Source organism: Paramisgurnus dabryanus, chromosome 24 (assembly GCF_030506205.2).
Source record: "Paramisgurnus dabryanus chromosome 24, PD_genome_1.1, whole genome shotgun sequence".
NCBI lineage: Eukaryota > Metazoa > Chordata > Actinopteri > Cypriniformes > Cobitidae > Paramisgurnus > Paramisgurnus dabryanus.
The window spans coordinates 4,962,458-4,983,560 of record NC_133360.1 but is presented as its reverse complement, the minus strand read 5'-3'; the positions used below and the strand labels follow the sequence as shown (position 1 = coordinate 4,983,560).

The 21,103-nt window shown below is 40.8% G+C and overlaps 3 protein-coding genes across 3 annotated transcripts in view; all 3 read right to left on the bottom strand.

Moving 5' to 3' along the window:
- podxl2 (podocalyxin-like 2) overlaps nt 1-10,272 on the bottom strand; it is a 92,990-nt gene extending 82,718 nt beyond the window's left edge. The window contains exons 1-5 of the mRNA XM_065266255.2: nt 9,937-10,272; nt 6,347-6,616; nt 2,580-2,750; nt 447-1,084; nt 139-213 (exon numbers count right to left, since the gene is read on the bottom strand). Coding sequence (XP_065122327.2) covers nt 139-213; nt 447-1,084; nt 2,580-2,750; nt 6,347-6,616; nt 9,937-9,967 — 1,185 coding nt within the window. The 5' untranslated portion in view covers nt 9,968-10,272. The remainder of the gene's footprint in view (nt 1-138; nt 214-446; nt 1,085-2,579; nt 2,751-6,346; nt 6,617-9,936) is intronic.
- A 1,642-nt stretch (nt 10,273-11,914) lies between these two features.
- On the bottom strand, nt 11,915-17,855 carry mcm2 (minichromosome maintenance complex component 2). The gene is made up of 16 exons (XM_065243442.1): nt 17,769-17,855; nt 16,915-17,102; nt 16,663-16,829; nt 16,304-16,576; nt 16,006-16,225; nt 15,710-15,917; nt 15,213-15,347; nt 14,243-14,434; nt 14,070-14,163; nt 13,742-13,992; nt 13,493-13,619; nt 13,262-13,374; nt 12,942-13,184; nt 12,679-12,861; nt 12,419-12,574; nt 11,915-12,330 (listed from the first exon to the last, which is right to left on the bottom strand). The coding sequence occupies exons 1-16, from the start codon at nt 17,772-17,774 to the stop codon at nt 12,220-12,222; spliced, it is 2,667 nt and encodes an 888-aa protein (XP_065099514.1). The 5' UTR covers nt 17,775-17,855; the 3' UTR covers nt 11,915-12,219.
- A 971-nt stretch (nt 17,856-18,826) lies between these two features.
- On the bottom strand, nt 18,827-21,082 carry ccdc51 (coiled-coil domain containing 51). Its single transcript, XM_065243437.2, has 4 exons — nt 20,915-21,082; nt 20,060-20,396; nt 19,815-19,979; nt 18,827-19,740 (listed from the first exon to the last, which is right to left on the bottom strand). Exons 2-4 carry the CDS (start codon nt 20,387-20,389, stop codon nt 18,964-18,966), a joined length of 1,272 nt encoding a protein of 423 aa, XP_065099509.1. The 5' UTR covers nt 20,390-20,396; nt 20,915-21,082; the 3' UTR covers nt 18,827-18,963.
- Nucleotides 21,083-21,103: the final 21 nt, after the last annotated feature.

Genomic DNA, 21,103 nt, shown 5'->3' with positions numbered 1-21,103 from the left:
TGGCAGCGTGTCATTGTTAGTGGTGAACAGTCAGCAGGTTTTCTGAGATGCATCGAAACCTGCACAATTCAGCAGATCTACTGCAGCACTAAACACACACAAAGTTTTTTAAAGAATTACTTAAAGAAAATCACTTACGCAGTCAAAGTTGTCGGTCATAGTAAGGATCACGTAACCCTTTCCTGCGAGGTTACTCCAGTCCACACAAATCACCTGAACAATGAGATTAAAGAAGCGGTTTGGTGTGACGCTCATTGGATTACACAAAATCAATGCATTTTACACAACCCACCTGAGAATAAAAATCAATAACAACATCACACTCCATTATTACAGACATCATCAATAATATGCTTTATTGTTTCCGTCAGGAGATAATTTATTCAGTTTTTGGGCGAAAAAAATGTTTTTTTAATTTGTATATCAGATCCTCTGTCTTCGAGTACCTGCTCAGCCTCCTGTGACACTTCTGGTTCATGAAGTTCAGTATTTGCTAGATATTCGGTTCCGCCATGAAGAAGCTCCGCCCCTTCCTCAACCTCAGTCGTGACGAGCGGAGCCCCCTGCCAGGACGTCTCTGTAAAAACCACAGGCGGCAGATCTGAGGCGGGAGAGGACGACGGGCCGGTCGTGAGATATCGCCAGTCTTCATCTTCTTTATCCAACTCAGTGGGAAACACTACCAGCTCCTCTTCCTCAGAATCCTCGTGTTGTGGTTCGTCAGGCTGCAGGGGTCCTTGGCTGGGCAGGGGCCCAACTTCTGGAGCTGTGGGTGATTGAGTGACAGCCTGGTCAGTCTCATCATCAAACCTCTCATCCTCAGAAGCAAGCGATGTGTCAGGGCCAGCTGTGTCTTCGGAGCCGTTCTGACGGGTGAGAGTGGGGGGCGTGTCTGTGGGGTGGGTGTGGTCAAGAGCAGGTGCGGTTGACAGGCCAGAGAAGGGGTTAAGGAGAAAGCCGCTGGATTCGGAATCACTCTCCCACTTCGCAGGGTTCATGGACTCCGAAGTGGGGAGGAATGAGGAGGAAGAGTTGATCAGAGGGAGGGAGGAAGATGTGGGTTCTAGGGGTGAAGGACTGTAATCTGATAAAAGAAAAAAACACAAATGTGAGAACAGCAGACAGACAGACAGACAGACAGATACTGTACAAACAGAAACTCCATAGATATATAGAGACAGACATAGACTCAATAAATTGACAGACAGACAGACATTCAGACAGATAGATAGACAGACCGATAGATTGATAGACAGACACTCCAGAGATGGACAGACAGATATAGACTCCATAGATAGAAAGACAAATAGACACTTCAGAGATGGACAGACATAGATAGATAGACAGAGAGACAGACAGACATAGACTCTATAGATAGATAAACACACATACAGACATAGACAGACATAGACAGACAGACAGATAATCAATAGATAGACAGACAGAAACTTTATAGATAGATAAACAGACAGACATAGACCCTATAGATAGGCAGACAAACATAGACTCGAGATGATAGATAGATAGATAGATAGATAGATAGATAGATAGATAGATAGATAGATAGATAGATAGATAGATAGATAGATAGATAGATAGATAGATAGATAGATAGATAGATAGATAGATAGATAGATAGACACTCCAGAGATGGACAGACATTGATAGACAGAGAGACAGACAGACAGACATAGACTCTATAGATAGATAAACAGACAGACAGACATAGACAGACAGACAGAGAATCAATAGATAGATAGACAGACAGACAGACAGACAGACAGACAGAGACTTTTTAGATAGATAAACAAACAGACATAGACTCCATAGATAGACAGACAGACATAGACTCGAGATAGATAGATAGATAGACAGACAGACAGACATAGACTCCAGAGATAGACAGAGACTTTAAAGATAGATAAACAGACAAACATAGACTCCATAGATAGACAGACAGACATAGACTCGAGATAGACAGACAGACAGACAGACATAGACTCCATAGATAGACAGAGACTTTAAAGATAGATAAACAGACAGACATAGACTCCATAGATAGACAGACAGACATAGACTTTAAAGATAGATAAACAGACAAACATAGACTCCATAGATAAACAGACAGACATAGACTCCATAGATAGACAGACAGACATAGACTTTAAAGATAGATAAACAGACAGACATAGACTCCATAGATAGACAGACAGACATAGACTCGAGATAGACAGACAGACAGACAGACAGACAGACATAGACTCCATAGATAGACAGAGACTTTAAAGATAGATAAACAGACAAACATGGACTCCATAGACAGACAGACAGACAGACAGACAGACAGAACTGTATATTTGGTGGATGCAGTATGTCGAGTACAGTACAGATTTTTATCAGCTGCACTGCAGTATTGCAGTTGCATCAGTAAGCAGAGATTTTTACATCAAACAAACACACACACACACACACACACACACACACACACTATTGTCTACTGTCAGCAGGGAAGACACAGTGAATAATATATTTAATACTTTCTCAAGATAAATATAAGACGGATGTCATTAGTTGCGTACCGGAGACTGGATGACAGGCTTTTGCACACTCCTCCAGTGTCAGAAAGTTATTGCCGTTCTCTTCACAACCTCCAAACATGAACTTCTTACACATGTTTGCCGCGGGGTTGAAGTGCCAGCGAGTTAAAGCAGCACGACACGGTCCCACCTTCTTAGGCAATAGACAGCGCTCTGAAGACATGAAACACATGCATCCAATATAACATAAGATATAACAGTTAAAGATTTCTTCTGAACACTGATCTTCAACAACACTGGTACTGGAGTTTAACAAAGTCGCATGTGCAGAGATTTCCATGCGATTACTAATAAAGTGTCTGAAAACTGGAAACTATTGTAGACAACTAAACCACAACCAACTCCACCACTACTATTTGCATTGTTATTATATACACAGTTAGAACCAATATATCAAATGCATTCATTAATGCAGAATAAATTAGACAAACAGACACACAAATAAAACACACAGAAAACAGACAGACAGAAAAGAACCAGGCAGAAAGACAGACAGACCGAAACACAGACAGACACAGAGAAAGACAGAGATACAAAAATACAGACAGACAAAAATAGACAAAAACAGGTAGGAAGACAGATGAAAAGACAGAAAGACAGACAAAAATAGACAGAAAAGATCGACATAAACACAGATATGCAGGTTGAGAGACAGATAGAAAGACAGACAGTAAGACAGGCAGAGAGAAAAACAGACAGGCATACAAAAATACAGACAGACAAAAATAGACAAAAACAGGTAGGAAGACAGACGAAAAGACAGAAAGACAGACAGACAGACAATAAATAGACAAAAAAAGACAGGCAGGCTGAGAGACAGATAGAAAGGTAGGCGGACAAAAAAAAAGAAAAACAGACACCCAGACAGTAAGAAAGGTGGATAGACACAGAAAAAACAGACAGGCAAAGAGAAAGACAGGCCAACAGACAAGACATAAAACAGTGCAGAAAGACAGACAGACAAAAAAGATAGACAGAAACACAAACAGGCAGGCTGAGAGACAGATAGAAAGACAAGCGGACCAAAAAAGAGAAAAACAAAGACAGACAGATAGACAAAACGACAGACAGACAAAACAACAGACAGAAACCAAAACAGTAAGACAGGCGGACAGACACGAGAAAGACAGACATGCAGAGAGAAAGACAGGCCAACAGACAGACATATATAAAAAAAGATAGACAAGAAACACAAACAGGCTGAGAGACAGATAGAAAGACAGGCAGACAAAAAAGAGAAAAACAATGACAGACAGATAGACAAAATAAAAGACAGAAACCCAGACAGTAAGACAGGTGGACAGAGACAGAGAAAGACAGACAGGCCAACAGACAGACATACAACAATGCAGAAAAAGTGACAGACAGACAGAAAGATAGAAACACAAACAGGCAGGCTGAGAGACAGATAGAAAGACAGGCAGACAAAAAAGAGAAAAACAAAGACAGACCAATAGACAAAACGACAGACAAAATAAAAGACAGAAACCGAGACAGTAAGACAGACGGACAAACACAGAGAAAGACAGACCAGCAGAGAGAAAAACAGGCTAAAAGACAGACATATAGGAATAAAGAAAGACAGACAGACAGACAGACAGACAAAAAGATAGATAGAAACACAAACAGGCAGGCTGAGAGACAGACAGACAAAGACAAGCAGTCAAAAAAAATAAAGACAGGCAGGCAGACAGACCAAAAAAATAGGCATACAGACAGACAGATCCTCTAGAAAGACAGGCAGACAATCAAAAACATATGGAGACAGAAATACAACCAGACAGAAAGACAAAAGCAGGCAGACAATAAAACAGACAGGCATACAAAAATACAAACAGAGAGAGAGAAACACAGACAAGGCAGGCAGAAAGACAGACAGACAAAAAAGAGAAAAACAAAGACAGACAGACAGACAGAGACATAAAATCGGCAGGAAGACGGACACACAATTATACAAAAAAGAGCAGACAGTTGAAAAGATGGGCAGACACAAAGACAGGTAGACAGACAGATAAAAACACACACAGGAACAAGAAAGTCAGAACAAAGATGGCAGACAGACAGACAGACAGATAGACAGAAATGCACACACACAGTAAGACAGGCATGAAGACACAGAAAGCTATACAGACAGAAGTGTCTTTCTCTATTTCTTATACACAACAGGTCAATGCAGTAGAAGAACGGTGAGCAGGTGAACTAAAAATAAGTGCTGTTCTCAGGCACAATAAATCCCAGGTGTTATTGTGTTGTAGAGAGTTGTGTAGTTATTTCTCAGATACAGAGACCGCTGATACACAATCACTGCTGATGAACGGACAGAAGACACGTCCACCGAACCGCTTAAAACGCTCATCAATGAAACAGTGTTAAAACACACAGGGGGACGGCAGGTGTCGAGGAGATGACGCACGATAACACTTAGAGCTGTTATTATTCGCACCACTTTACACGTCTAACTGCTGTTTTGACAATCACGGACATTTTTGCAGGAGAAAAGACCGCCAAGACCATTTGTGCTAACTACAGCTGAGTCACACCGACCCAATCTCTTCAAAACTACAATTCAGATCACACAAACACAAGAAAAGATCTAGAAACATGTATAGATGATGCATTTAACATAAAACATGAAGTTTTTGTCTAATGCTAGTACACACCAAACGAGTGGCATCGTGTTACTCGCTCTAGATTATTCGCGGGATTTAACTTTGTGTCATGCAAATTTTTCGCGCGAGTTGAATATTTTCAACTTCGGCGAAGACGCTTGAGGCGCGTAGCCCGTGTTTCGCGAAAAACGCACCGCCCATATCACATCATTCGCATAGCCCCACCCGAGGACGCGTCTGATCGCATCTTTGCATTGACTTTGTATGTAATCTACTCGCGCAAATCGTTGAACTCGCATCTGGTGTGAACCCACAGTAATGCTACGTACACACCAAACACGGGGCATCGCGCTACTCGCTCTAAGATTACTCACGGGATTTAACTTTGTGTCATGCAAATTTTTCGCTCGAGTTTAATATTTTCAACTTGGGCGAAGAGGCGTTTTAGGCGGACAGCATGTGTTTTCGCGGCAAACGCGCCGCACATATCGCGTTATTCGCATCGGCCCACGAGAGGATGCGTCTGATCGTGTCTTTGCATTGACTTTGTATGTAATCTACTCGCGCAAATCGTTGAACTCGCATCTGGTGTGAACCCACAGTAATGCTACGTACACACCAAACACGGGGCATCGCGTTACTCGCTCTAGATTACTCACGGGATTTAACTTTGTGTCATGCAAATTTTTCGCTCGAGTTTAATATTTTCAACTTGGGCGAAGAGGCGTTTGAGGCGAACAGCATGTGTTTTCGCGGCAAACGCCCCGCACATATTGCGTTATTCGCATCGGCCCACGAGAGGATGCGTCTGATCGCGTCTTTGCATTGACTTTGTATGTAATCTACTCGTGCAAATTGTTGAACTTGCATCTGGTGTTAACCCACAGTTATGCTACGTACACACCAAACACGGGGCATCGCGTTACTCGCTCTAGATTACTTACGGGATTTAACTTTGTCATGGAAATTTTTCGCTCGAGTTGAATATTTTCATGGCAAACACGCCACCCATATCTCGTCATTCGCATCCCCACACGCAAGGACTTGTCTGCGCGTTTTAGCACTGACTTTGTATATAATCTACTCGCGCAAATTGTTGAACTCGCATCTTGTGTGAACCCACAGTTAGAGTCCACTCACCGCTCATGGCATCCGGGTCAGAACCGGCCTCTTTGGTCTCGGTTTGTGACTCCCACCGCTGGACGCTCTTGGTGTCCTCAGTGTCCTCGCTGAAGAACCCCGAGCTCTCTTGTGAAGTCTCTGTGAATCCAGGTTTCCGAGAGACCTCCTCATGCCCCTCAAAACCAATGGGAATGTCCAGAACTGGCCCGTGAGACCGGAGAGGACTTGGAAGGAGTCCTGGACCAGCATTCAGACCCTCAGCAGAGACCAGAACCATGAGAACAGAACCTGAATTAAAGAAACACTGATGGCTTTGTATTCATGACAGCAACATGAATCATCCATTTGGATCTCTTTTTGCACAATCGGGTCACCAGGGGATTAGTATTGGCACTAGACTAGTGACAAATGGGGTAATATTTGAACTACAAGAACCAAGAGTTTTTAAGCCAGATTTCCAAGTCTTATTTTGTGTTATTGGTGGATTTATTTAATGTGAAATATTCTCTAGCGAGGCACGGTTTAATTAAACAGACCTGTAGCTCGATGACTCTCGTGTTATATTTAGCAAGACTTTAATTGTGCAAAAAATAACTTTCAGCTCTCATTTATGAATCGAACAGATTCGTTTTCTGGAAATGTTTTAATGGTTTTAGAAATTAATGGTGACTGGTCACCTTAAAGGCATAGTTTGCCGAAAAATAAAAATTCTGTCATTATTTACTCACCCTGACGTTTTTTCATACTTGCATAAATTTCTCTGTTCTGCTTAACACAAATAAAGATATTTTGAAAAATGTTTGTAACCAAGCAGATCTGGGGCACCCTTGACTTCCATGGAAAACATGCTATGTAAGCAGTGGCGGCTGGTGACTGCTCTTCCGAGGGGCGCAAATTCAAAATATGTGTTCGGAGTATGCGTGTTGCTCATGTTTTCAAAATATGTGTTTGTTGCTTCATGTGAACCATGTGTATCACGTGTCTTGTCAAAATAAGTGCCTGCTGCACGTGTCAAAACCGTTTATGATAAAAGGGCCGCTCACATTCACAAAATACACGCAAGACACTCCCTAAAAGTAAAATTTGATTACGCATAAGATTATACGAGTATCTGGCAAACGCGAGCGTCTCTTTTATCATAAACCCTTTAGACGCGTCTGCAGCAGGCACTTATTTTGACAAGATGCATGATGCACATAGGTTCACTCGATGCGCAGAACACATATTTTGAAATGATAAACCACACACATGACGGGCTACATACATGTTGTGACGACCTTCGCATTGTGCGCCCTCGAAAAAAGAAGTCACCACTGTATGTAAGTGAATGGTGCCCCAGATCTGTTTGGGTATAAAATATCTTCATTTGTGTTCAGCAGAACAAAGAAATTTATAAAAGCTTATGAAGCTTATGAAAGCCTCAATGTTTCTTATTTCAAGTCTTCTCAATCTTATTTTGTATCTGCAGGGCCTCTGTTAAGAGCAAACAAAAAATGAATTCGCTGGCGGTCAGTCGTCTGTCTCCGAGGACACACTTGGCTTTCAGCCCCAGATGCTCCTTAAGTTTGACACGAGTCTGACGGGACATTCATCATAAAAGCTTTTATCGTGGCTATGCGGCAGCAAACCTGTATGAGATCTTTGCAGTTGAGAAAACGAGATAAAACTGAAAATTTAGTTTGTCTATAAACCCGAAGGCACATTATTTCACATTGTGAATTTCAAATACTTGCAGTGAGAAACATCAACAAGGGGAAAATATCTTGGCACAGAAATTAAACTCGATCTCTTTTTATTCAGAGTAATGAAATCTATTTAATTATGCTTATTTAAAATTTAATGTGTTCACAGGGACAATTTAGTTTCATCGGATATTAAATGACAAGAAATGACTAATTTTTCCCATTTGCAAGATAAAAAAAATGGAGCGGATATCTAAGAATATCTAAGAAATCATATTATATTTTGCATAAAGACAAAAAATGTCAATGAAGCTGATGTTTATCACAACCATTCTTTTAAAATGACTATACTCAAAAATTTTAATCTGCATAAATTTGCCATCTTTTCAATTCTGGTACAATATTAGACATATATACAGCCTCAACCTACTTCTGTGTGACTGATCTGGGTTCAGTCTTAATGCAAAGTTCATTCATCTGCTCACTCAGAAACGTCACAATCATTCAACATCCAGATCTGCCTAAATCAGCTATTGTACTATGATCAATAGCCTGTTTCAAGACAATGACGTTGTGACTGATTCATGAAATATTTGAAAGATGCATTGACAAAAATTGCAATGACAACGCACTATAATGTTATTTATTTATCTATTGTGTTATTTAGCATTGCCCGGTCTTCACATCACAAACACACAGCTAAACTAAAGCAGGACGACTTCTGTAGTTTCTCTATAAACTGGTTCACAGTTCCCAACCCTACAAATCATAAATCCTCAAAGTAAGTGTCTCCATAAGGAAACTGCCCCAATTTAAAGCAGGATCATCAGCAATGCACAGTTTTAGGCGTCCTAACATGACCTCTCCATTGTCTCGTGCTTGTTGAAGATTATACCACAACTCGAACTCAGTGTTAATTTTAATGGGCGTCTGGGTCGTGCCAACTCATATTGCAGCAGCGCAGGTGGGTGTAGATGGCACGGTTTGCAATAGAAAGCAGATTTATAGTTTCCAGATTGGCAATAGGCCCGCAGTGTCTGTGATTGCTACAGAGGGAATGAGTACTGAATGAACCTAACTTATATGTTGGGTTGTTTTAATCCATGGTTGGGTCAAATATAGACATCTTACAGTTTACTTTTACCCAACTATTGGGTTTGTCCATATCAATCTTATTTAACAAGACTTTGATATATAACAACAGTATGAAATGATTACTATATGTCTGAAGTATGGCATCAATATCTAAAATACCTTCAAAGAGAGGTATTAGCATAACAAAAAAATTTATTTCAATTGTGTGGTGTTTAATTGAACCTAATAGCATCCAAAATTATGCGTTTTTGAAGTGAAAATGGTTTCAAATTTGCATAATGTGCTGCTATAAGTCGTCCAAACAAATCTGACCCGTCACTGTTGTGTCTGCCCGTCATTCTGTCTCGACACAACGCAGTGACCCGCACAATCTGTCATGCACAAACATAAGCGCGCGCGCGCACGCCTCGATGCGCGTCTTCCATATGTATAACAGGTGCACATGATCTTTTCTCAGTGATGGTGAATGTGTGCGTATCGGACCACATCGGATCTCTGTATGGGGATGAAAAGGGGCGTGTGCTGATCCATTTACACAACACAAACACGAGCCGCAAATACTGCGTGATCGAACAAAACGCGCGCAACATCATACACCCAAAACGATTAAATGCATCAATTTTACCTTATATACACATTACTATCTTTTGTGTTTACTGTATCATATATTAACATATTTTGCAAACAATAAAAGCTAGTGATGCATCTTTGGATATCTGAACCAAAGATTAAAACATAAATGAAACATGAAATATAACGCATACTAAAATACAATTTTAGCTTTACAAAACCCCTGACGAATAAGAGACAAATAAAAACAGATAAACTCACCGATCAAGAGACAGTGTAATGATTCAGTCATGTCTGCAGTTTTACAGATGATCGCAGCGAGAATCAAGCGCGTGTCTTTCAGCTCATATGTGACTTATTGACCTCAATGCGCGACACCGACAAAAGACGCAGTAACACAAATTAATCATCGGAATCAAACAAATAAATAAAGCTCAATTTTGTAAACTACTGAATAGATGAGGCTCGAAAACAAAGCAGAGATGAAAGTGCGCGCAGTTTCGGCTGCAGTCAATGAATTTGCAGTGAAATATTGAAGATTTTAGAGGCTTTGATTCCTGGCGCAGTGACTGCAGGGACCCGAGGTCCTAAACACCGCCGGTATCAGATCAGATCGGTCAGATATGACCCCTCCTCCTATTAGCGACGCCACAAAATTACACGCATGCGTTACCATGTTTAACTGTTTAGCAAAAGCAAGTATGGGACTACTACAACATTATGAGGTAAAAAATCTACATTTTCCACAATCAATAAATAAGCTACTAAATTATTTTTGCAACCCTTACGAACATTAAGGTTTTATTATAATATAAACACAAGCTGTGTTTGTGCTCACAGAATTGCAATACTTTGAGATTAGCTTTAAATTAAATTAAATTAAAACATATATTTTTGCCTATTCACTAAAAAATTAAGAAAGACATAAAACACGAAAATATAAATTATATCTTTTTTTATTAATAAGCTCTGGTCAGATATCCTACTGTAGTAGCCAGATAGGTGTTAAGTTTAAAATGCTTAAACTAATTCTGTATACCTGTGTTGTTTCCTCATGTCACCATTTGTAACACAGTGGTCTTAAGAGATTCATTTCGTCTACTTTATGTCCCTACATGTAGCGGAATGACAATTAAAGCTCACCTGACTTGGTTTAGGGGGCAGTACCCCCTGGTCCCCACAATCTCCATATGGTAGTCAAGAAACCAGGGTTGCCAAGTCTGTGGAATTGGGCTACTTGAACAATGTTGCAGCATGCTGTTTTTTTTCTCGAGTTGAAACAACCACAATAATGTAATATTTAGCCTCGGGAATGAGAATTTTAGCAGATGAAACCTGACAAAAAAGCCAGAACAAGATTTTTACCGAAGGCCTCCTCCTCAAAACACAATTGGGCTAGTTTTGAGTAGCAATTATGTGGGTTTTGCTCAATTATATGTGCACATTCTGCAAGAGTGAGGCCTTGCTTTCGCGGCTTTACTTCCTGCTCACTACTACGCAGGACTGGTCACGAAATCGCTACTGCGCAGACTCAAGACCAAAGAGGTCAGCGCTGTATCGGGACACTGGTGGCTTGACTTTTCACCAATGGAAGAGGGCGAACCGCCATCGTCCATCTTTTTTACAGTCTATGGTTTTGCTGTGAAAATCTGGCATCCAATTACACTGTAAAAAAAAAATCTGGTTCCACGTAAAAAAAATATTGTCAACTCAACAATTCAAAAAAGTTGGGTGAAATATTGTGCCAACTAATATTCTTAGGTTAAACTCCATTCACGGCAACCTGGGTAACTGAATTGAACCAACTTTTTCTTTTTTACAGTGTAGTAAGTAAACATGTTTTTGGCAGATTGACAACTTGTTGCATTATCATTGTTTTACTACAAATATTGTGGTTAAATTATGGTTGCTATAGTGTGACAACAGCAAACATGTGGTTGCAACTGATTAATACAAATACCATATTCAAACAATACGGCTATTGTAGTAAAACCATGGATAATTTTCATGAGAGAATTATGTAATTAAAGGTTTTATCACATAGTTTGGAAAGCTCTTCAAAGCGTAAAATTAATTTATTAGTAAAGTCGCTAGTAAATTTTTGTGGCCCAAAGCAACATAATACGCCTACACAGATCCGACAAATGGCAAGATTATAATTCAGAATTAATATATTTGTCGGCATTTGATTTATTCGTCAGATCACTGCGAATCGGCAAAACGGATAAACAAGAATTCCTTTACATCACAAAACTTTAGTTTATTATTCAGAACAGAAATATTACAAAATAGAAATTTAATTTTTTACAACATCTAAATAATGCAAACTACTGCATAACAGACACCAAAGCAGGTTCAAGAACTATGTCTTGTCATAGGACAGCCGACCACTACAACCGTACTACTACGGTAATGAGTTCATGAGCGGTCAAAACAATTCAAATGTTAAAGTTGGTCCAGTAACCAGATCATGGTTTTATATATACAAGTCTAGGAAATTCTAGACAACTTCATCGGTTTGCGAACAATTTCAGAAGCACTGGCCTAAAACTGCTGAACAATGAGCTTTTTCTTGACATCATGGGAGAATTTGTTTGAGCGGAAAACGTCGCTGTCGTAAAACACGGACAGGTTGTGAATGTTAATCTGTCGGGCCTGAAAAGAAAAAAGGGATGAATTACACACATTTCTGTAAATTTGGTGTCAAAAATGTTTTTTACACTTAAACATCACTGTTTTTTACCTTATCCACCAGATCCTTTTCTGGAATCTCAATGGTGTCCTGCTGGGCTCCGTAACGATTGCGCTGATACGCGACCTGCTCTGAAACCAGCTGTTTTAAAATAAACAGCAGCAGCTCATTGTTGTCCCTCCTAAATGCCAGATAACGTGCAAACGTCTGTGGAAATACAAATGCAAATGCTTGGTTAGCAACCAAACTATGACTGGAATTAACCTTAGTGTAAAAAAATTTAATAACCGTATACTTCATCCATCACTCACCTTTCTCATACTCCTCATTACGCTAAACTTCTGCGTGTCGATGAAGCTTTCCAGCATCACACGAATGGCCATATTGACGTCATCCTCCAGCACGTAGTCCCGCAGGTGCATGCGGGCGTGTGCCTCCGCCATGCGGATCATGGACTCGATGTGTCGCACGGTAATCGGTATACTACCTGTAGCCTGATAGCAAACAGATAAAAGGTTATGAACACAAACTACACAACATACTTTGGACGAGTCAGGTCAATAAAATTTCTCACCATGGACTCTTTTCGAAGGTCACTGTAAATTCGGGCCACCTTGTCCTGGTCCATCTGATTGAGTTTCGGTCTCACACGTTCTTTGGAGTACATGATGTACTTCCTGAGCAGCTCCTGAGGGATGGGCGGAACATCTGTGGTGTTGGGAAGCACCACTTCCTCCAGACCGGCCACGCCCCCTTCTTTGTTGCTTGGGTGATGTTTTATGTGACTGCCCACCACAAAGCGTGCCAGCATTTCATCCTACATGTTGAAATGTAAGAGTTAGCATTACTGACTGATAAAACGCTTTAGATACGCAGGTGTTTGACAAGACTCACCTGCACAGGATCGACCGTGTCTCTCACAATGCATAAAATATCGAATCGAGAAACAATGGGCTCCGTCAGGTCCACATTTTCAGAGAATGTGAGTGACGGATCGTATCGCCCACCTTAAAAAAAAAGATGTTTAATTTAGAAAATTCAGCTATAAAAACATTTGTTAATGTAGATGAAGGAAATTCAAAACTTGTGGTGCACACGATCACAAACATTCACTCTTAAACGCACCAATAGGATTGGCAGCAGCGATGACAGTGCAGCGAGCCTGAAGTGATGTCACTATCCCGGCTTTAGAAATGGAGATGCTCTGCTGCTCCATGGCTTCATGGATGCTGGTCCTGTCTTGGTCATTCATCTACAGAAAAAACAATAACAAAATTAAGATTGATGCAGACGCCAACATACGGAGTAGCTAACATAGTTGTGCTACGATGACAATTTTTTTATTTAATAAAAACAATTCAGAAATATCCCAACCTTATCAAACTCATCGATGAGACACACTCCTCTGTCTGCAAGCACCAGAGCTCCAGCCTCCAGTGTCCACTCTCGGGTCACCGGGTGACGCTGGACATAAGCAGTTAAACCCACGGCGGAGGCGCCCTGACCCGTGGTGAAAACCGCCCGGCTCGCCACCTTCTCCACGTACTTCAGGAACTGAGACTTTGCTGTGCCGGGATCTCCACACAGGAGCACGTTGATGTCTCCACGCACTTTGTGCTTTCCACCTGTAGAGTCAAACAAATATGAATTCATCATTCTTGCTTGCATCAGTAAAAGACATCGCAATGCTAGCGTTCAGTACCTGGATTCTTGGGCTCGCCGCCGAACAAAGCAAGCGCCAGACCACGTTTAATGTCCTCGTGTCCGTAGATAGACGGACCAATACTGGCGAAAATCTACAATAGGAAAGTGGAAATTTTACAGCCATCTTACATTTAGTGTCCTATACGTGTGAGTTTTGTGACCATCACTTACTCTTTCACCAATGCGCTCATCTTTGGATAAAGCTACAATGGCCTTGATATCTTCATCGGTGAGCTCCGCCACGGCTACGCCTTCATCCTTACGTGCAATGTGATTGGCCATGATCACTGTGGCGAATACGGGGAAGCCGTTGGCCATGTTGAGAGAGCCATCGTAATTGTTGTGGTAGATTCCGGTAAGCTCCTAGAAAACAAACAATTATGAACATTTTATATATTTTACATGTTGAGTATATTTAATACAATATTATGTGAAGTATGAAATAATTCTTTAAATAAAGAAAAAATTCACGCTTTTTTAGGTGTAAACTAGGGATGCGCGATACAATATTTCTGTGCGCATACAGATATTCGTTTACTTCTTAAATTTTAGTAGTGCAAAGCGTACAAACTGCAAATCTGATAATCGGCTGTTTTTAAACAACCGGCTGATGTCCAAAAGGGGGGAAAAAATTTGTTATCTGCCGATAACAATTATAGGCCGATATATCGGTGCATCACTTGTATGAACTGAAATATTACTGTCCTTTCTTAGGGGGCGTGCACACTAAAACTTTTACACTCGCGGCCGACGCATGTTTTCAATTGTTTCCAATGGAAGCTCTGCGTTTTCCAAATAAGCCCAGCAGCTAGCGTTTTTTTTCCGCGCTGAAAGCCGGCGCTCAATGATTTTTTCGTGGTCAGTCGGAGTGTCGAGAGTTGAAAAAGATTCAGAAAAGGATCAAAAGTTGTGTTCGTCAATGTCAGTTCTAACACGCCCGTCCAATCGCAGCGGAGGAGGGGCGGGACAAGTTTCACAACAACCAACCGGCTCACAGCTCAAGTATCACAGCTACCAATGCGCTCAGGTGAAAAGAGCTGGCATTCGACGTCTTCCAGGTGTTTTCAGACGCATTTAAAAGTTTTGGTGTGCACACCCCCTTACCATATTATTATAGTATTACTTGGCAGTGTTAACTTACAATTTCATCACCAGGTTTGCATGTATCCACTAAATCTGCAAGCAAGATGGCATCTTTAGATCGAGGTAGACGTCCCGCTGCTACTTTCCCAGGACTCTCCTGTATCGTGATGCGCTGATAGTTCTGGTACACAGTCTGAAAGACAAAACAATTGGTTAACACCACAGGAAACAAACAGATGATTCAGAAATTTGTACTTTTTTTTTCGGTGCTTGTTCATTTATGTATCTAAACAAGCAGATTTTTTTAAAGTAAGTTTTAGTTTAGGTTCTCAAACTTGTTTTTTAAAACACTTAGCATAAATTACATGTAATTAAATCTCAGAAAAATAAGGCTACTTACCAACAGCACAACATTGTATAATTTTTGTTTTGTTTAATCCAAATATTAAGTTTTGTTATAAGAATTTTTTCATAAATATCCTTTAAAGGACCATAAAACAGGGGGCCGCAGGCCAAAAAAAGTTTGAGAACCAAAGTCTACGGCATATCACGCACCTGTTCCATGTTGATATCAAATGGACCGAGAGACTGACACTCAGGACAGGAGCCCGGCTTCACTTCCTGGTTCTGGGACTGGAAGAACGGACCCAAGATGAAGCTACACTTGTTACAGTTGTACTTCACCATACCGAGCTGTGGCAGAACTCCAGTACAGCAGGTCACCACACCGCTGGTGCGAATCAACTGATTCAAGTGAAGCTGCCTGAAAAACAAACAAATGAAATTAACTAAAATTAGCTGTCTAAACTAGTTGTGTACTACAATCCCAAGAGGAGTGTAACCGGTCGCACCTGAGCGATCGAAGTTCCTCCACCAGCGGCAGGTTTCCAATCCGCACGTGGATTTCGTGTACGATTCTGTCGTATTTGGGATACATAGCCAGCACGACTTCTTTCGCCGCCTCGTCGAATATCTTCAGCATTTCTGCAGGTGCTTCTGGCAGGAAATAAGCCAGGACGTGCTCTCTAGATGCCAACTCCTCATAGTTCACCAACAAGCTCTCCTTATTTTCTATAAACGCAGTAAAATATTATGTAAGTATATAAAAAACACAATCCACAGTCATGGTTAAGTGTGTTTTTTGCTCACCTTTGCACATGTCACTAACGCGCTCCTTAAAGACATTGTGTCCGTGCACGTCCACGTGTGTGCGCAGGAAGTTCTTGAAGCGGTGATAGATCTCCAGTCGTGGGGCGGCCATAGACACCCATTCTCTGACCGTGTGACCCTTCATGTCCTCCAGGTTCTCTATGCTTTCGATCATCTCTTCGTCTTCACCCTCCGCCATGATCCCTTCGGCCGCCCTCTCAGCTTGGCGGCGAAGTCTCTTACTGGGCCGCTCGTCATCTTCGTCTTCACTGTCTGTCCGTCAATCACAAGAAAACATGCATTATTTTTTCTACACTATTGTACTAGGATATATGAAAATAAATAAATTCAGCACCCACCATAAAGCAGACCACGTCCGATGCGACCCATGCCCTGATCTCGGTCTCGTCGTCTCATGGCCTCTTCTGCCGCCGCCCGAGCCCCTGGAGAGAGCTCACTGAGATCTTCTTCAAAATCCAGGCCTTCCTCTTCATAACGGTCCAGCTCTGGGATAACACGGTAGTCTCTGAAAATAAAAATATAACTCATTATATAGAAGTCATAAAATGGCAGTGTAAACATAATACAATACACCTCAGATCCACGCTCACCTCTCCATCCCATCTCCGATCAGCTCCTCTCCATCTCCATCTTCCTCCTCATCGGGAATTGTATCTCCCAAAATTCCCTCAGACTCATCCTCAAACGGTGGCAGGTCTCTGCCGGGACTCGAGGTCAGATCGCCCCGCCTGGAGGTGCGAGTGGGGCTGGTGGCCATGTGAAACGACTCTGATGAATCCTGTGGGCGAGTTAAAACAGAGTCACTTTAATGTCATACGTCACTGTGACGTCATCACACATGCATCCTTCACACATGAACAATGTTTTCAAGCCTGTGCACAGAGCATACGCTGTATAAAACATGCAAAAATGATATTGTACACGCTAAACTGCCACAATATTACATATATGCAGATTTTCTAGTAACTTGCTATGACGTAAATACAAGCTAACTTGCAAATGCAACATCTGAACAAAAGAAAGTTTCCCACGTGGGACAGTCAAGCATTATTATTTAAAATAATACAACAGCATAATACAAAATAATCGAATTACACTTCATAAACATTTGAAACGGATAATTGTGGGAGGAAATATAAACAAAGGCTTGACATTTCATGCTGTTGGGACTGTTTTTAATATACTTTTGTGTTCTAGTATTTCAAAAGTCTTTGAAAGTGACTTCAATACTACAATATGATCAAATAAAATAGAGATCATGTCAAAAAAGCTAAAGTTTCATCAATATAGTGCAACACAACTAGTCGATCTTCCTACTAAACAATAACCTGACCACAAACTTTTCACAAAGAATATAGATACTACAGAAACACTATTACTCATGTTCACCATATACGTATTATTCAAATAAATGATATACATATAAATATATAAATTCACTTACAGCCATTGTTTTACGTCCGCGTTGAACAGGAGCTCGCCTCGCGACTGGTTTTTCCCGGGAGCACTGAGTTTTCGCGCGAAACGCGACACGTGACCACAAAGCGCGCGAAACCTCTTCAACGTAACATGGCAACGTGCTGCTATTGGTCCTGTGACATGAACGTCACTACGGACGGCACAGCCATTGGCTAGGCTCTTAAAATGGGCGGATCACTGCTCTAAAAAACACACAGGCTAAAACAGTGTCCAAAATATGTTCCTATACCCTTAAATAGAGCACTATTTTTTAGTGATGTCCGAAATTAGTGGACAATTTCGAGTGCACTTATTTAATCCCATAATGAAACCATTGTACACTGACTAAACGGCTGGCCGCTACCTCTTCACTGAGGCGCGTGCAAAATGAACTTCCGCGTCTTGTCACAAGATGGCGCCAAAAGCGCTTCCGCCGCTTAATGTCTCACACATTCGTTCACTCACTTATTCAAGTGGACTATATTATGATATACGCCTTCCAATTAATATAACTATGGCATAATTAAAACGCATAATCTTGATCTTGTTTAAAAGAAGACACTTTAAAGTGTTTTACAGGAGGTGAAAATATTAAATAAAATGTTTTATTTAAGTGTACATTTGTTGTAATAAATAAAAATAATGCAATAAAGATTTTTTTTATAAATAAAATTATCACAAAAAATAGGTTTGTCTTTTGCTTTTAGGGGTTTTACCAACAACGGCCACTAGGTGTCAATGGTTTGTCTTGTCATGTCACAAATTAATAAATTACTGTCGCTGCATTATTATTAATGCTAAAAGGTTCTGAAATATGAAAACGATATTCTTAGCCAGTATTTTTTCTGTTATGTCTACTTTTGTATGTATATAATGTAGAACAGCAGCACAATGACATGCTTACATTTGTAATGTAAATATGTTAAATAGAAGCTCCTGTAATATAACTATTATTAATACTACATCCTCAAACATTTAAAAATGAATTAAAGGCAATGTGATGCGACATTATTGTGTTCAATAAGAATTAGGCATGAAACAAACTTAAAGTTAGCACTAACACATTTAATGAATCTTATACAACAATAATTTCATGATTTCAGTTTATACAATATGTAGTTATTACAATATAAATTTAAACGTTTCTAGTGTGTTTAAAGTGTAAACGTCCATGTTGAGTTTCAAGTACCTTTCAGAATCACATACAAAATGGGAATGGTCACAGCACACACTGCACACGTTATGACTGTACTATACACACTCGTCTTGCTAATCTGAGCTTCCAGTCTTTTCTCAGCTTGATCCAGGCCCTGGATGACCATCTCCGTATCGCACACTAACAGCTGTGTATCGCGGGTTTGAATGACCGGCCTCTCTGCGGGACGAGACTGTAAGGTGGTCTTCACGGCCCGTAGCTCCGTCTCGACCTTTCCGACGTTCTCCTCCAGCTGTTGCAGCTGAGGTCGGAGGCTCTCCATGAACACGTGAGCTCTTTGGCTGTGCTGAAGGATCTGTTTGATCGCTTTATCACTTGATGCGATCAGTGGGGCTATGACTTGATCTCTTGGTGAGACCAACGCCGACTTGACTGCTTTCACATCTTCTACGTCACCTTTAACAGCCATCCTGAGTGAGTCAATGAGGTCGCTGAGTTCATCTTGTTGGGATTTGTACATGCTGGCTTGGACCTTCATAACGTCCTGAAGACTCGCCGGTCCTTTCTGGGCTTCCAGCAACAAGTTCTTGAGTTCCTGCAAACGTACCCTGTTTATGTAAGTGGAGCCCATCACCCCGATGACAGCGCCTAGCACTGAGCCAATGACAGACCAGTTTTTGGTGCGTTCGGCCCGCGTCCTTTCTTTCTCGTGGCTTTCGCGCACAGCGGCGGAGAACAGGGCAAACTTTTCTCGTTCGCTTTCTTCTGCATTCTCATAGGCTGTTTTGAGTCGCCGCTCCTCCTGTTAACACCAACGATTAGTTCATAATTTTAAATATATTTTTTTCTTTCTTTACTAGTTGTTGTACACCTCACCTGTAGTAGCTTATGCTCCTGTGTGGCTAACTCCAGATAATGTGCTTCTTCTCGCGACACGCGGTCCAGACGATCCCTCACCTCCTTTAACCGAACCTGCAGGGCCTCCAGGCTAACGTGAGCTTCTCTGACGATTCCTCTGGCGATCATGAAGCCCTTCTCACCCTAAACGTAAAATAATATCCAGATTATAAAGACATATAAAGTACACTAGTCACAACTATGTCACATCCACCATTGGTTACCTCAGTGACTTTGGACTGAGCATCTCTGACTTCATTAAGCCCGACAAACTCTTCGTATTTCTCCCACCAGCTGTTGACAGTCACCGTTGCGGCTCTGACAGTTTTCCGGCCCCAGTGTCGGCCCAGCTCACCTGCATACGTTAAAGCAGACGCTGTTCGCTCCTTAACCGCTGTCATTTTACTGGGCTCATCTTTCGGGTTTTGCTGCTGGGTGCAGTAGGTTCTGCAAAGGTTCCACCGGATCGAACCGGACGCACGGTGTCTGTATAGACATGAGGCATAGCTGGTTGGAAACACAGTGTTCCCTCGAAACCTCATTCCACACGTCATCTAAAACCTGCCAAAATATGTCAATTAAGTTTTAGAAAGGTACAAATAGTTTGTATTAATTTAATTAATAAAAATAAGTTTCCTAAAATATTTTTTTTTTTTTGCATTTGAATGTACAACAAAGTAAAACAGTGAGCTTGTATGTTATATATTTAAACATACACAACAAAATAAAAACATATATAGGTGGCAAAACAGGCAAAAAACTTTTTAAAAAATTCTTTAAAATGACTATTTACATTTAATTGCCTTTTTTTCATTTTTTGAAGGTTACTATACAATTTGTAAGGACGTATTTGTTAAACAAAGTAGTATCGAATGTTGATCATTAAAATTGAATCAAACAGCAAAAAAGAACGTCTATACATTTTATGTTTTATATTTATATAATGCACGTGAATTCAGTTTTACTTAAACACGAAACCGATTTTTAGGTTAATGGATGAATGAATCAATAATGTGGGTAAATAACTCTTCTAATGTTTGATAAATTCACTTCAAGACATAAACCAACAAATCACATACCAGCGGTTCGCCGTTTCGTCACGTTTCTGTTTGGATCAGTAATGTGACATGTTTACAATCTGTAAAATAATAGAAATATCTGTTTGAACTTCCTGAAATGTCATTCTGTGGAACTGAATGCTTATTTCATTCAGGCACGAGCTGCTGCTGCCCGGTTCTTCATTCACACGATTCTTCTGATTCAGTTGA